At 27.7% G+C, this 17,818-nt stretch overlaps 2 protein-coding genes and 1 non-coding gene across 4 annotated transcripts in view; 2 read left to right on the top strand and 1 right to left on the bottom strand.

Annotated features, from left to right (window-relative positions):
* The first annotated feature begins 209 nt into the window (after positions 1–209).
* On the top strand, positions 210–2,329 carry LOC119670625 (serine/threonine-protein kinase RIO1). Its single transcript, XM_038080957.1, has 3 exons — positions 210–448; positions 588–1,844; positions 1,903–2,329. Exons 1-3 carry the CDS (start codon positions 395–397, stop codon positions 2,326–2,328), a joined length of 1,737 nt encoding a protein of 578 aa, XP_037936885.1. The 5' UTR covers positions 210–394; the 3' UTR covers position 2,329.
* A 2,059-nt stretch (positions 2,330–4,388) lies between these two features.
* The window catches only part of LOC119669820 (ATP-binding cassette sub-family G member 1), a 42,113-nt gene continuing 28,683 nt past the window's right edge, over positions 4,389–17,818 (bottom strand). Inside the window, exons 2-8 of one of the 2 annotated variants that reach the window (XM_038079848.1) lie at positions 8,438–8,567; positions 5,968–6,506; positions 5,438–5,911; positions 5,263–5,379; positions 5,060–5,160; positions 4,832–4,987; positions 4,389–4,769 (exon numbers count right to left, since the gene is read on the bottom strand). In XM_038079848.1, coding sequence (XP_037935776.1) covers positions 4,428–4,769; positions 4,832–4,987; positions 5,060–5,160; positions 5,263–5,379; positions 5,438–5,911; positions 5,968–6,506; positions 8,438–8,567 — 1,859 coding nt within the window. In that variant the 3' untranslated portion in view covers positions 4,389–4,427. The remainder of the gene's footprint in view (positions 4,770–4,831; positions 4,988–5,059; positions 5,161–5,262; positions 5,380–5,437; positions 5,912–5,967; positions 6,507–8,437; positions 8,568–17,818) is intronic. The other variant, XM_038079847.1, reaches the window with a different exon arrangement.
* LOC119673579 lies at positions 13,261–13,382 on the top strand. Its single transcript, XR_005252097.1, has one exon. It is a non-coding gene; the product is annotated as a U5 spliceosomal RNA (small nuclear RNA).

Genomic DNA, 17,818 nt, shown 5'->3' with positions numbered 1-17,818 from the left:
TTTCTTTTCTTACATTCGTAAACAGAAGGAACATTTAAGAATAATAAAAACGGGTGCCTGAATGAAATTGTTCTATTAATTCACTAATAAATTCTCGTCAAGAGCCTTAAAATAATGTATTTATACAAGATATAATATATAAAATTCTTAAATATAAATTAAAATAGTATCTTATAATTGTAGTCAAAATTACTTAGATTTTTTTGCGAATTGTGATAACCCAATAAACACAAATCATAGCACCCTGTCTCATTATTTCACAACAAAATATCACATTTTGGTGCAAAATTATTAAGTACTCCACGTGCGGTGGTTTCTTGTTTTATGAAATTAAAACATATAAAAGAGTTGGTTATTGCCAAAAAAAGTGGAAAACTGAAATTCACTGACCACGATGGCTGATCATCAATTTAGTGACGCAGAAGAAGACACTGCAATTCCATTTGTAGTAAGTTGCGTGCTTATAATAAACGATGTATTTTAAAATATTTATTTTTTTAAAATATATTTATACGCACGCACGTATAAATAATTATTATATGTAATATATTATGTATTATATATTAATAATATTAATTTCATTTTAGGACTACTTAGCACAAAAGATTGAAAAAGTAACAATTAAACATGTAATGTTTACGGGACTTGATAATCATATAGATGATGATAAGGATGATTTAAAACAAAAACTGATCTCAACAACTGGAGATGAAAATGATGAAGAATATGATGATGATGAAGATTATGCTGAGAATGAAGAACTAGATGATGCATATGACTACGAAGAATCCTATACAGGTAGTGCTAATGTTTCTTGTACAAAACGACTAAATAGTTATCAGCCTAACGACAACTTGTTGCGTCGATATTCTGCACGCATTAATGTTGAAAAGTATGATCCAACAACAAATATGAGTGCACAAGCTGCAAATCGGATTGTTGGATTTGATCGCAAACAGGATTCAGAGCGGTTTCGAGTACGTGATAAAAATGATCGTGCTACTGCCGAACAAGTAATGGATCCACGCACAAGATTAATATTATTTAAGTTATTAAATCGTGGGCTTATTAAAGAAATAAATGGTTGTATATCTACCGGCAAGGAAGCAAATGTGTATCACGCCATCTCGAAGAACGATGCAGAAGAGTTTGCAATCAAAATATACAAAACCTCAATTTTAGTTTTCAAAGATCGTGATAAGTATGTCTCAGGTGAATTCCGTTTTAGACATGGCTATTGTCGTCATAACCCACGGAAAATGGTGCGAACTTGGGCTGAAAAGGAAATGCGCAATTATCTACGCATGCACAATGCAGGTGTTCCTGTACCAGAACCAATCATATTACGTCAGCATGTACTAGTTATGCGATTTTGCGGACAACAAGGTTGGCCTGCTCCGAAGCTTAAAGATGTAGAGATAACATCATCGAAGGCGAGAGAACTCTATCGAGATTGTGTTATTATAATGTGGCGTATCTACAACAAATGCCGTTTGGTTCACGCTGATTTGTCGGAGTTTAATATATTAATACAGAATGGGCAATTGGTAATTATTGATGTCAGTCAATCGGTAGAACATGATCATCCACATGCATTTGATTTCTTACGAAAAGATTGTACCAATATATCAGAGTTCTTTCGAAAAAAAGGTGTTGCGACTATGACTGTCAAAGAGCTTTTTGATTTTATAACAGATCAGACAATAACCGAAGATAATATGGAAATATGTCTTGAAGTTATTTCAGAACGGATAAATGATCGTGATTTTGACGCAATTACGGCACAAGAAAAAATTGATGAAGCTGTTTGGCAAAATACTTACATACCAAAAAGACTAGATGAGGTTAGTTAAAATATATAGTTTTATGTATATTATTATTTAAATTCACATTTAAATTTAGGTGCAACACTTTGAACGAGACGTTGATAAAGCAAAAAAAGGCGAAAAGCAAAATTTAATATACGGTAAGATTACTGGCTTAGACGAATCTCTAAACGTGCAAGAAAAGCCTAATATATTAACTGACCATGATGCTCAAAGTGCTAATAATGTAAGCCAAGGCAATGAAAAAAAGAAATCAAATACAACAGGAAGAGAAAATATAAGGAAAATAAGTCAAAATGATGAGAATGAAGATGATAACGATTCAACTGAAGACAGTGAGGACGCTACATTTAAGAGTTCTGCCAGGCCTCGGGATGAGTCTCCGGAAAGCAAAAAAGCGCGTAAAAAGGCTGTTAAAGAAGCTAACGCAGAAAAACGAAAAGTAAAAGTAAAAAAACACGTAAAAAAACGTAAAGAGAAAGTAAATAGTACTAAAAAGTAAATTATTTGTTTTTCTTTTTGGTTTACCAAAAACATTATTATTACGTTTTTTTGATATATGCTTATAATCGGTATACCCGTCTAATTGAGTAGTACCAGAAAATTTTGTTACCTATGTTAAATTTTTGTACATATACTAAAAATGTATAAAATATCAGTTTATACAAATTTAAATATTTTATAAATGACTTTTTATATATTTAATAAAATGTTTGCAAAAGTGCTAGCATATATATTTATATAATTAAGTGACAATATTTTAGCTGTCAATTCTAGTATAATCAATACACTTTCATAGGTGCTTTACCGACAAAAATTGCTATTTAATAAATAGCATAATAAATGATTATCTAGATATAATATATACGGGTAACTAATTTATTACAGAGAAGAAATATGCACTTAATAGGAGTTACCACTGGTGGGTATGTTGATTTAAGTGGCCATAGTCTGTAAGTCGACTTTGTGTTTTTGCAACGTTTCATTACCACATCCTTGCTACACGGTGTTATATTGATTGTTTATATAGACAGTTTGATTAATATGGCTGTTCTGTGCTCCAAAGGGCAAGGCATGTAAGAGAAAATGAAAAAAGTTTTATTTTATTTTGCCTAGGTGGAACTGTGACAAAGAAAATTATGAGGGATTCCGCCTTAATATTAATTGTCGCCAGCTACCCAGAATAATAAGCCACTAGCTAGTAATAATTGCATTAGTTTGGACTCTAGAGATATTCCTTTTATTTTATCAAAAATATTGTATGCTTAAGATTCTATTCAGTTTATCATGTTTTATCACTACTTTATCGGTAAATAAATCAATTTATAGTGTTGGAAAAATATTGCTCTTTTGCTACTTATAGGCTGGTATCTCGTAAGCAATCAGTTCTCTCTTAGCTATAAGTCTGGTTTTAGTCTATTATAAATTAAAAATATTTGCTTTATACAAATAGCAAATAATAAGTTATTTAAAAATATATATATAGAAAAGTAGATATGTAGTCAAATAAAAACAGATAAAAGAAATTTATGAAAGTCTTTGGCTGTAATTTCTAGTTATTTAAGCAATTTTAAAACAACTGATTACGCTATTTAAGTAAAGTTCTGTCTAAATTAAAGGAAAATTTATATATGATATAAAAAATCTGTATTCCCAAAATCGATAGGTTCCTAGTTCAGAACATATACATATTGTACTTGTGATAAACATATAAACATTAGGTTTAAAGATTGAAAAAAATTGTTCCAATAGTACACAACAGGAATCAACTTTTTATCTAATATATAGGGTTTTAAACTTATTTAAAAAAATCCTAAAAACAACGAAAATAATTTATAGGGTTCTTTTAAATATATTTAGGCAAACCCCTAACAGTTAAAAAGAAACAAAACACATATACGGTAAAAAATAAGAAAGAAGCAGAAGTAGCTAGCTCGTCCGTATTATTATAGATTAATATATACATACATATACTTTTTAACATGAACTATTAGTTTTAATCTTCAGTCTTCTAGTTGAACATTACTTACTAGAATTCTATATTTAAACTATCTTTTAAACTTACCTCCTGTTATAAAGCATTTATAATCATGAAGCATAATTGGCTGAGAAATTGTTAAATAATAAGCTAAATTCATATTATTTTTTTACTAAAACTTTAAATATCCGTGTAAAATCTCATTTATTTATAAAAACAAGTATATAACTTCTTATTTGGCAAAGAACTTGTACATATCATGTATAGTATTGTAACCTATTTTGGACAAACTTCTTAACTTGATTTTGTAATTTTTTATGAATATATTTTTAAGTAATATATAAATTAGGGTAAATTACTTATTGTAGTACTTAATAATAATTACAAAAACAATATTTTATTACACCGCATATTCTAATATATTGTATAGAAAAAACTATTATAAAACTTTTTAGCTTAATGTTTTTTAATACAAATTCATGTAAAAATATAATATTATTGCTTATCACAGCATTTTAAAGACCATTAAAATTACATAAAATTAACTCAAAATCTATATAATAATTTATATATAGTGTTAATGATATAGTACAAAACTGGATTAAAATAATAATTAAAATAATTTATGTGCCACAACGTTTGCGTAAACTTAAGTACAGCAAAGTTCTAAAAAAAATCATTAGCAATGATAATAAAGCAAATTGTTGAGCCATTGATACTCTTTCGATATCCAGAAATTTGATCAAAACTTTGGGATCACTGAAGTGACAATATATTTCATCACATTCGAGTTCATCTCGGTTAAAACCAAAAACTGTTAATACTAAGCTAACTACACCCACGCGAATATAGCTAAGTTTCATAAGTAAGTTCATGGCATAAGGTATTTTTGCAGCAAAATCAAATCCATATACTGCTAGTCCCATGAAAGGTGCAATAACCAAAGGTCCCACAGCACTTCCGTTCTAAAATTAATAAACAAATATAATCGAAATGGTTTAAGTTGCAAACTCATATAAATACTAACTGTTATACTAAAAGTTGCACCAATTGCTAGTCCCATGCCTTCCGCAACAAATGAAATCATCAACCCAATTGCAACAAAAAGACAAAACCGCCACCATTCGTCTGGAAGACCTGACATCCAATAAGTTATTGATAAAAATGCAACATTGAAGATCACCTGAGGAAAATTAGAAGAAGATCATATAATATATAAAATATCATAAAATTGAAAAATTTTATAATAAATTACCTGAAATGGTATTCTGGAAATAGTCAATGCTATATAATATGGCATAAGCGTGTACCAACGATTAAATGTTTCCTTTTTCACTATTTTCACTTCACTTGGGACTACAAATAAAAACATAAAATTTATAAATTAAATTCAATACACAAATATTTTGTGAGAATTTTAAAAGATTTAAATGAATAATTGCTTGATAGTAAACTTACAGCTCAGTATTGGAACCATAACTTGAGTATAGGCAATCATCAGTATAATTGCTATACAAAACTTAAGATGATCAAACATACGGTCGCCTTTATTACCTAATTTATAAAATATTAAACCTTAAAAAAAAATTTTAATTAGAAATTAATAAATTATTTTGAAATTTCATATTTTTACCAAAAAATAAACCAACTATCACATGGTGGGATAGTTGTATAATAAGTGGAATGCGGGCGCGCAATATCTTCAGTACCATAACTCTTAAAAGTACTGAAAATTGCTTAAAGCTGGAAATTTCCTGTCTTTCGGTCTGTTGTATGCGTTTCGAGAACGCTTTCATTTGTTCATAAAGTGCTGTAACTCCACCGACTAGTGTGCCATCAGGCGAGGTGACACTATTGTTTATGAAGTTGTGGAAACCACTAACTTTCGGTTCGTCGATAAAAAATGTTGTGATTGCTTGATGGAAATGATTGGAATGTTTTATGGAATTATAAGAAACGCTTTTAATTAAATTATCAGATATAGACCCATTAGTTTCTATTGTGCTTTCACTGATTTGAGCTGGAACATAGATGAGTTTACCGTTGTCAGTTAAATTACTAAGTTGAGTTATTACTTTGGTATCTTCTGTGTCACATAGTTCAATTACTATAAATCAATAAATAATTAATTTGTTTGTAGTTAATATTTAAAAAAAAACTTACTATAATCGGAAGGACTGTAGTACTTGGGGCACTCAAGATCAATATGGCGCAAGAATGGTATAACAGCATCAGGTCTGCCTTGATATACGCATTGTCCTTTGGCAAGTACAAAAATTTTGTCAAAATAATTGAATATTGTAGCTGAAGGCTGATGTATAGTGCAAACAATGGTACGTCCTTGCTTCGCCATTTTGCTAAGAAGACGTATGCACTGAGCCGCAGTGACGTCATCCAAACCACTTGTTGGTTCATCAAGGAAAAATATGTTAGGATTAGCCACTAATTCTAAAGCTATGGACAGACGTTTACGTTCACCCCCACTAAGTTTGTCGGCAGTGACATTTCGACGATGATTCAAATTGAGATTTTCTAGTGTTTCTGTGATAGTTTCTTCCTTTCTTTTTCCATCTTCTAATTTAAGGTCGCAAGAGAGATTCATGAGTTCTTCAACTGTTAAAAGTAGCTGATGGTGATCTTCTTGTGTAATATAACAAGAATCAGCTCTATTTATTTTTATGTGCCCACCAACTCCAGAAGTTCTATATAATAAATACCGCAATGATTTATAAGTTTAAACACTCTTATAAAATTTTTCTAAATTTAAATTTAGATTTTGAATTATATATATTGTATATAACTATTGATTTAAATTATATAATAGTGATATAAAAATGACATGCTATTAATACCCATATATCAACAATCTATTTGAATTAATTATACCATACAACGTAAGATATTAAAAATACACTGTCATGCACTTGAATAAGGACAAATACTCGTATTGCATTACGAATACAAAAATATTTTACTCAGGCAAACAAAGTAAGCCAATAGAACAAAAATTTTTTTGTTGTTCATATTTTATTTGTATTGTATTTCGTTTTGTATCAATTAAAAAAAAAACTTTTTCAAATTAATAGCTTATTTTAAAAAATTTTTCCTTTTTCTGTAGCAGTAAGTGCTTTACAACGTTTATATGATTAAAATATATGATTCAAAAATAAATTATTATGGTAGACTATCAAAATATCTCTCGTATCTCCAAACTTTGCCTACACTCTATTCGTCAGAAAACAACATACCATAAGACTATAGCAACAGTAGATTAAGGGAAAAATAGAAGAAATTCATACAAATTCTTGTCCCTATTCAAGTGTACTTAATTTTGTTGAATTTTTAATATATTTTAAATAAAACTATTTAAAATTAATTATTTCATAATAATGTAAAATAAAATAGATAATTAATACTTTAATGATATTTTAAAAATAAATATATATTTAAAGATTCTAAAAAATTATCTTTGAGATTTCGCTAGTTTTTTTACTCTTAAGGTCGAATTTGACTCGAGCAGTAGGAAACGTGAGTGTTTGTAATACAGCTTGGAATAATTTACACATTAATATACCCGGTGACTTTTCTGATAATGTTGACATGAAAAATAAACGTTAGTTATGGTATGAATGGATTGGCACATTGCTCAAGCTTTGTAATCCTTTTTGAGATCAACAGCTGATAAGAAGCTGTCTAATCCGGTAATGCGTATCGTCAAAGCCAGCTAAATATGGTGCAATATCCGGCCGTATAGAGTCAACTAACAGAAATTATTTTAAAGATTGCATTGTTATTACTGATAAGTTATTCATATCAAATCAACTTGAATTGAAAATTCAGACATTCAGATATATTGATGACGGAAGGTACACTCCATTTTTTTATTGTATCGAACGCATTACCTTTCTTCTATATTTATGAAAAAAATAAGTCGGTGAATTTTGCCAAAAATTTGCCTTAACTCCAAGTCTAAGAAAGATATAAACACCGATCAAAAATGCAAGCAAGATATTAATTCTGTATCAAAATACAGTTAAATACATCTACTGACACTTTTGAAAAATCTACTATTTTTGATAATAAACTAACTTTGTATTAAATCTTTAACAATAATAAAACTTGATTCCAATATGTTTTATATATGTAACATATTATTTATATCAGTTTGTTAGCGTTGATATAAATTTCATATAAACGCATACGAAATATACAGTTTTTATTAAATAAAGCTGTAAATAAGATATAAGCTTCAATAATCCACTACCAACATATTTAATTTTTTAATTAATATTAAAATTTTTGCATAAATTGAATCAGACATTTTTAGAAAGTATTGAATTCCAATGATTTATTGATTAATTCCTTCCCATAATAAAATTGTTTGCGGTTTCAAGTTCTGAGAATTAGTTCAATCATAATGATAGAAGCAATTACTTATACGAATATTAATTCTTATATGGTATAATAAAATGGAATATGATATACTGCAATTATAATTATTTGTATTGACTAATACATACTTAGCGATGAATATATGTAAATAATTTAAATTTTATTAAATTTTATTAGTCACCTTTACTACCTAATACATAAATTATTAGTTTAATAATATATTGCATATAGCCGTAAGTACCTATATCCTGATAGCGCGTTTAACAGACTGCTTTTACCTGCTCCGGATGGACCCATAATAGCAGACAGTTCTCCATTTCGAAAACTTCCACTGACTCCTTCCAAAATTAAGCGGTTGATACCAGATTTAACTGCAATGTGAAAATAATTGTAAAATATTTTAATATATATTAAAATAAATTAAAGATTATTTTAAAAAAAATTTAAAGATTTTTTTCTTTTCAATTTCATCGTAAATAATACGTGCTAAAAAATAATTTGTAAAAAACCCTTGATGGTAATTAAAACCCGCCATGCCATTAATTATTTATGATGTATATTATTATATTTATAAAGTAAAAACAAATGTCTATAAGATTCTTCTTAATAATATTCTTCTCATTAAAGATGTTCCATTTGAAATTTCTGAGTTTGTGGATACAATATAAGGATTCTATTTTAGAAAAATTATTTGTACAAAAATAGTGAAAATACCTAGGCCTGGTAAAACCAAGACATTTCACGAATTAATTAGCCAGGTGGAGTCTTTAAGTCAAGATCTTACTAAAATAGTTAATAGTTAATATTATTTTACGTAAACAGAGTATAAGCCTTGACTATATATTAATTTATTTTATTTTTTGTGGTAAGGAAGTGAATTGTTTTCTGATCCGTTAGACCGACCGTCGTCGGAATGATCTGCCCGACTACCTAACATCAATATGTAGTGTACAGACGAAAATACCACTTCTTCAGCGAAACTTATTTCCCCTCGGGACCGCTTTTGCATTACTTTGTGTAGGGTCTCTTTTATGTTGACTTTTTATGTCATGCTCTTATGATTTTTGATCTGCGTGCAGACCTCCACTTTTTTACCACATTCTCTTGGTGTCTGCACTATTTATTAGCTTAGTTTCTGATTCTCCTCTTTAGGTCAAATTTCTTCGAGGAATTCGAGGAATTGAATCACATATGATTCCATCGTTCGCCAGTTCTTTGGGTTCGCTCTCATCGTTTCTACTATATTTTCAGGAGTTATTGGTCCAATCTGGGCTATTATCTCCTCTCTAAATGTGAGCCATTTATTACAGTAAAATAAGGTGTGCATTGTGTCGTCACAGTCTCCGTCACCATAAATGTAATCGGATAGATACGCCTGTCCAATGCGGTATAGGTATAAATATATTTATGTTCGTTCAGCATCTGAGTGAGTAATTTGTGTCTCTTGATTTCCGTTTAAGGGAGGTTATCATATTTGGTATCAGTCTAGCTGTCCATCTTCCTTGAGTGATATTATTCCATCTTTTTTTGCCACATTACGATGATTTGCTCCTGATCTTCTTTCTCTTGTCATTTGTTGAGTATAGTAGTCGGTGATTTTCTTATTGTATACTCTTCGACGTTGCTTTGCTTGAAGTTCAATTGGAGTTACACCTGCTATTACTAAAACTGTTTCTGCCTGAACAGTGCGATACAGTGATGTGTGTTACTTAAAGCCGTTCTTTGGATATAGTAATCGAAGCTTATTATTCTAAACTAATTTTTAACAATTAATGTAGTTACAGTGTAAGAAGTTTCTAATAAATTTTAAAATAGATATTGTTGTTTTGCTTTTTCTTAAAAACAAAACCGTCATAAAAATAATTTGTTTAAAGGAATAAACTGATAAAAAAATTCGATAGAACCCAAAAATAAAAACATATGAAGTACAATCAACGTGTCGACACGTAAATGAAATTACGAGTATTGCAGAATTACTATTAATAAATAACATTTTTATTACATTGTTGTTGTTGTTGTTGTTGTTGTTTAAAAGCGAAAACAAACTGTGAATAATTGATATGTATTTTAACTAATTAGTATTCTATAACCATTTGCCATATATCTGTACACTCAGTTCAAGATACTATAGGTAAGAGACTGGGTGGGCAATTTATATCAGCATAAGCCAGTCAATAAATTCAGTTTAATTTAAATATTTGCGAACGGAAAGCAACTCATATTTGCAGTTTTTTTTTTTATTTGGTTCGCTCCGATACTTTTCATAATTTATGCATTTAAACATGCATGCATGTAAATAAGTAAAGTAATTACGGCTTGAGTGTGTAAGAAATTGTGCCGTCACTGGAATATTTCACAGTTTAATTAATTATGAATAATCATTGAATAATGGCATTTGAACACAATTCTACAGATACAGCAGCGTAAACCCAATGGCAAATATGTAAACAAATGCTTACTGACACACAAAGCCAATGCAGCCAAGGCAGCCGAGGCAGATGACAAGTATTGCATAAAAAGATAAAAAACCGCATGTCTGACAAATGGAAATTGCTTTTCACTGCTCGGTTATGTAAAAAAGAAAAGCTTGCACTTTTCCTATTCATGTACATTCGTACAATTCTTTCAAAAGGTAATTGTGGGTGCCCGTTCGACCAGGTACTGCACATTAAATAAACAAAATAAACAAAAATATCTCTTAAATGTATCTGCGAACTGCGGTGTGGATTTGGTGCGCGTTCAATGAACTTGAATTGTGCTGCTGTTTTGGCACTCTTCGCAGTTAATATTGTCGCTTAGTCACGTGCATTCGTCGAACACAAAAACAACAACAAACAACTAACAAACAGCAACTAAAATTTCAGCAAACGTAGCATTTTGCGAGTATCTGGGTTTAATGCATAGAAATAGTCACTGCGGTGGCTACATGCATTTATTTTGCATGAAAATTAGTTTCTGTTGAATCGCGTATTTTAGGTTGATCTTGAACATGACTTCTGCACACATATTTTAATCTCAATGAAACCCGAAGACGTTATAAAAAAAAACTATATAATATTGTATATTTTGTATTTTATCACACTTTATTAAGTGTGTTTAAGAATAAATAATATGAGCATATTTAGCATATTTAGATAAAAAATCATATAGAATGTGTTTTTAGTTTGGTATAAAATAATAGAAAATTAATTAATAAATATTAATTAAATAATTTTAATAAATATTATTTAAAAATTCATTAAATTAATTTGCTATAGTTTCACTATATTATACATATGCAGGGTTATCTATTTTGTGAATCCGAAAGTGAACAATGGTCAGCCAAAAATTCAATTAATTAAAATAATATAAAAATGATTTTTTGTTGTTGTAGTTCACTACTGTTCTAAACATCTCTTTAGAAAGTAAACAATTATAAATTATACTTATGATTGAGATTTTCTTCAAATTTTTGTGTTAATGAATTGTTTAAATTTCCACAATCGATCTGAAATACATCATTCAAAAATATCATTGAATTGCCGCTGTAAAAGACAGCTTATGATATTAAATCCTTTTAAATTAATTTTCGATGACTTGGTGCCACTTAGTTGGCAATATAACTCGATTAATATTCATTGAATCATCGAGACTTTTATTTATAAGGATTTTCCGCACAATAATAAATAATCTCACAAAAAAAATCAAGCAGTGATCAGTCTTGATAAGTATTTTGCTCTGATTGAACCATCATTCGCACTTTGTCCATAAACTGTATTGGAAGATTCAGTCACACGTTTTACTCAGATCTTGATTTCTTGCATATGACATGGATAGTTTTTGAAATTTATGAGATTTTCGGAGTTTTTATTTACAAATAGTTAGTAATCCTACTATAAGACAAATACTTATAAGGATGAAATTTTTTATTTATATATACTTTTTTTTTTTATTGAAGTCAGGCGTCTTATTTTTAAGTTGAGTTTATTTTAACAATGATATATGTATATACATATATATATAAATGCAGACTTACTGATGAGAAATTCAGATATGCAAACTGATTTATTTGGACAGTCACGAAGGTGAGATGTGCTCTTAAGCCAAATAAATTTTTAAAATTTATGCGGCACTATTATAAGAACTTCAGAGCATAAAAAAGCTATTTAATAATTGTAGATATCAAGAAAAATGTTAATACTGTCAAACAATGTTTATGTATATTTATAACTAAGTACAATAAATGGACAGCATTTTTTTAACATATTAAGGTTGATGCGCACTGCTATATTTATACAGTCAAACTTCCATAACTCGAAGTCCAAATTTGCAAAGAAAAGGTTCGACCTATGGAGACTTGGTGTTTTTGGTTCGAGTTATAGAAGTTCAAGTTGTGGAAGTTTGACTGTATATAATAAATACACATACATATGTATGTAGTTTGAAAACATACTAATAGTTTTTTTTAAAAAATGTATTATATGCACATATAAAATTATAGCAATTCACAAAAGATTGTGGAATATCCAAACTGTCTAAATCTAACATCATATATTATTGACTATTATCCGCATTACCTATATTTACTTTAAACAATTTAAAATTTTAACAATATATACAATATCGCAAATTTATTAAATTTATGAAATTAATAAAGTATTGGAAAATATACATTTCTACAGCTCCTACATTATAAATATTTTTGCAACCACCAATTTTTAACACAATCTACCCCAGTCAGCATAAGTTATAAAGTTACACCACAAACAAAAAATGCTCATTATAGAGTTACCATCGTTTGTGATATTATAAGAGCATAATAATTTGTAATATATCTAACAATTTGTTTTTATTAACACTTATTTAAAACGTGTGGTTTTTTTTATCAATTACAAATTTATCCTAATATGTACTCTTACTAATAATACTGATAAAATAATATCCAATATAATATTAACAAATCATGTGTACATGGCAACCATATATATAATATATATATTTCAAAATTATAACAGAATTTGCTTTATAATTCTCAATCACTACAATGATTGTTTCATAGACTTGCCCAATAATTTGCTGTAATCGTTACTCTGGCTTCACTTCAGTTGTCGAATAAATCTTTCGCCTTTTACTAAAGATTTCCGTGGAGTGGAGCAACTTAATGAGTCTATGAAAATTTTTTGTAGTGCCCGATCGCAAGATTGGGACATAAATAATACATTCAAATTTAGATTTTATTTGTAAGGACATATAAAGAAAAACTGTTAGAAAGGAAAAAAAATACATTTTGATTAATGTTTAGAGGAAATATTTGTTGTATATTTACAACACAATATATTCGTTTTATATTAAATAGAAAGCATAAGCATTTTTCTTTAAAAATATTACAGTAAATGAAGCAATTAAATAATTTTTAATTATATTATAATTATCAAAATATAATAAATAGAAGTTAGAACTATAAATATGATAAAGACAACTTCAATTTAGAAATTTATTGGTGTGTGGTATTTAATTTTCATGATTATCGTAAAAGAAATAATAGTTCCTCTCGTTTTGCAATGACTAATGTTTTGATATATAACAGGAAGAATCAAGAACAAGGACTATAACCACGGATGCCACTTATGGTACTTTAGTACCAAAATTGGTCCTTTTTTTTTTTTTTCGTTTGGTACTCACGTTCAAAAAATGGTACATACGACCCAACTTTATTGTGGATATTTCCAATTAAGTTTTTTTATAAATGCAACTTTGCACTATTTTATATTTTGTTCATTTATAACACTATGAAAAACACAGAACGAGAAAACAAAAAGGTCCAAAAAAATTTTGGACCTTTTTTTACAGAAATGGTACTTTTTAAACCAATTTTGGTACAGAAAAAAATTTTCAAGTGGCAACCGTGACTATAACAATATAACTATTGTTATAACTATAACTTTTCTATAACAGAAAAAATTAATTCTCACCTTATTTATTATTTGAATTAAAGTTTTAAATTAAGTTAAATGACGATCTGGGTATCATATGTTTACTATTTTGGTGTGAATTCGTCCATATATTACATCCAAAAAACTCAAAGACTTGTATACCAGTTGAGAACTAATGTTAGGGCGAGTGACTATTTACTACTTTAGTTTTCAAGTTAAGTACATGAGAATAACTAGAGTAAGTTCTCAACTGTGAAGTTTGATAACTAACGTATATTTCAACTTGATAACTAATTTTAAAAACTAAAATTCTGGACTTGAGAATTAAATATAGTTAAGTTACTAGCATTATTTTCAATGTAGAGACTTTTAAATACTAATACTTGTTTCTACAATTTACGCTTTAGCTAAAAAATAACTGATGCATGATCCTGGTTTGTTGGAACCAGTTTTTCCAACGAAAATTTTATCTTTTCTATTTTAATTCCAGTTCAGTTAAAGAAATTTAACTTGAATTTTAGTTTTATTTAGCTTTAGCAAATATATATACCCATTTTTTCGGTTCACGATTTATAAACTATATATGTAAAAGTTTCGAGTGAACATTTATAATGTATTTGCATGAAAAATTAGTTTTTTTGTCATGGTTTAAATTATTTTATTTATTCAACAAAGTATAGTTAACGAATTAATATAAAAAAACAAACTTTTATAAATAAAAACTGTTTTTGAACTTTTGATTTTTATTCATTAAAGTTTTAACATAACAGCTGGAGAGGAATGTGCAAACATAGCCGATACCTGACTATATGTTTTTTTTTTGGTGCTAATTCGTTATATAAAAATTTGAAATTTGGATTTACTCTTCAGCTCCGATTTGAAGGTGATATCATTGCTTGCAGATATATTGATTTATTTTGAATTACACTTTGGTAATACAATATTTATCCCATGATAAATATTTGTATATATACTAATAAAAGATCTTCACAACAAATAACGTGTTGTATTACGTTCCTAGATTAGATTATATACATAAGAAAAAATATATATAAAAATCATGCAAAAAATAATGCCTCTATAAACAGAATAATATTGAAATTTAACAATTAAAATAAAAATGTTTCAATTATTCAGTTGTTCTATTCAACTCAATTATTTTTTATGAATAGAAAAAAAACTTTAATAGCAAATAAACTAAACTTCAGAAAAATGTGCAATATAAAAGTCAAGTAGGGCTTTGGGTTGGTTAAAGAGCGCTGACTCTGAGCTTTAAATTTGGCAGGGAATGAGTTCAATTTCTAATAGTTGCAGGCTCAAAAAATTAATTACGAATAGTTAAATACAAGAATTATTTCCAAGACCACGGATGATGAGTATTTGGCAATACTCGAAACAGCTGTATGGCCAGCCAAAAACTATTAATTAAAATAATATAAAAATAAATTTTTTTTGTTGTAGTTCACTACTTTTCGAAAAACCTATTTGCTTTTTATTATTTCAATTCCTTGTTCTTATGAAATAATAATCATTATTTAAACGATGAAATCTTAAAAGGTTCTTATAAATAGAAGGGTTGTTTTTTGATATACTAGTTTAATATTTAGTCCATATAGATAACACAGTAGACCACCTAAGACGCGGTGTATAGTATCCTCTACTTAACAATAATAATAATAACAGTCTGTACACAAGTGTTGGTAATATATTTATAATTTAAAAGCTAAGTTCATTTGTAAACATTTATGCACAATACATATTATGCAAAATTTAGTTTACGGAGTGCTATCAACTATATACTCTCTCATTCTCATTCTCATTCTCTTATAGCACTGTATACTCATTTAAAATTGTTATCGATAAGGCTGGTGCTATATATCATTTAAATTTTTCCCATGGGTCCACGTATTAATAACATAGTTTTTACGCATTTGTTTACTAAATTTTAGATAATTATGATCACGTTTAAATCCGCAATATAGGATTATTAATAAATACTTTAAGACCTGTAATTGTGATACTCTACGTGTTTACTTTATAAATAGTGGAATTACATATTCCACACGTAATGTCAAAGTTCAATGAATTCGAATTTTAATTTCTAATATTTGAAGTCTGTATTTTTAAAATAAAACAAAGATAGCTAAAATATATCGAATTGAAATATAAATATGTATGTTAAAAGGAAAATAGTATTAGTTGTATTCAGAATAAATAATATATTATTTCTAAACACATTTTTTTTTTATATATGAATCTACCAGTTAATTAGAATTTTTAAATTACTAAATTATGCAAAGTCATTATTTAGTTTCGTTTTTTAAAGAATTTACAAATAGTACCAGAAGGTATCATGCCCGGTTCAATACATTTTTTATCATTATGACACAGCGCTTAATTTCATTTATTTTAATTCTTATGCTCCCCAAAAAAAATTTTTTTAAATTAAAAATAATTTTTCCACAATTTTTAAATAATTTTTTATATTTTATGTTAAAAAGACTTTTGCTTAAAAAAAAACAACAATGGTTTTTACGAACCATTTTAATAACTTAGTCAATGAATTTATAAAAAGATTTACTCACATTCATTTACGAACTTTAAGAATTTAGACATTTTACAGCAAACCGGAGGGAACCAATTTTTTTATGCTTAAGAGATTGATAATACAGATAATATATAAAAAATATTTTATGGTATTTGCTGCGTCATGTTTCTCACGTATTGTTTATATTAAACTCATTTATTTTTTATGGGCTTTTAAAGGGATTATAAATTAATAAAAACAAGTTTCGTTGGATTTAATTATATTTGCGAAAAAAAAACACAAACATTTTAATTTAAAAGTCTGTAGTTGAATTAATTATATACACGCAAATCAGTCGTCAATTATTCTCTTATAAAACAGTAAACTTAATTAATTAATCAAATAATACTTGAAGAGTGTTATTTACTAATATAAATTATAGTTAATTACTTTAAAATGTGTGAAGTTCCATTTTTAGATAAGACGAGTAATAGAAAACTTTCCACTTTCGGGGAATGACCACTCTATCTAAACTACTTGCTATAGTAATTACCTAAATAATTGTTTCTGTGTATCTTGATTTGTAATTGCAATGCAATTAACTGCGATTATTTGAATTATTTAATAGCTTTAAAATGCTTTATGTATATCAAAGTTAGCAGTTGCAAAATGAAAACTTAATTTTTATTTAAGCTATTTTGACAATTTAATGAATAAAACTAGTTACTTATATATTTTATTTGCATTTGCAATTATTTAACTGTGATTGTTTAAACTATTTAGTTACTTTTAAACAGCTTATATCAATGTGAGGATTTGCAGAGTAAACATTTAATTTTTATTTTAATTATGCATATTAATAATTTTATTTATAATAGCAGCTTGTTATTTATTTTATTAACAAATATCAAAAAGTTCTCTTTTTCAATATAATTTTTCATATCGGTTCACATTTATATTTTTGTAATTAATTAATCAATAAAACATCAGCCATTTGGACATGTATTAATACTTTAATGCTACAAGTGAAATAATTGTATGTGTATTATTTAATACATTACATGTACCTATTAGCCCTTTGATATCTATTTTTGAAATTTTATAAACTATAAATTTATATTAGAATGTGACTCCTGGCGACTCTGTCATGAGGAGAAGTAAACATTAGAGATTTATAAATAAT

The sequence above is a fragment of the Teleopsis dalmanni genome, chromosome 1 (genome assembly GCF_002237135.1).
Source record: "Teleopsis dalmanni isolate 2A chromosome 1, ASM223713v2, whole genome shotgun sequence".
NCBI lineage: Eukaryota > Metazoa > Arthropoda > Insecta > Diptera > Diopsidae > Teleopsis > Teleopsis dalmanni.
This window is presented reverse-complemented; position numbering and strand designations above follow the sequence as displayed.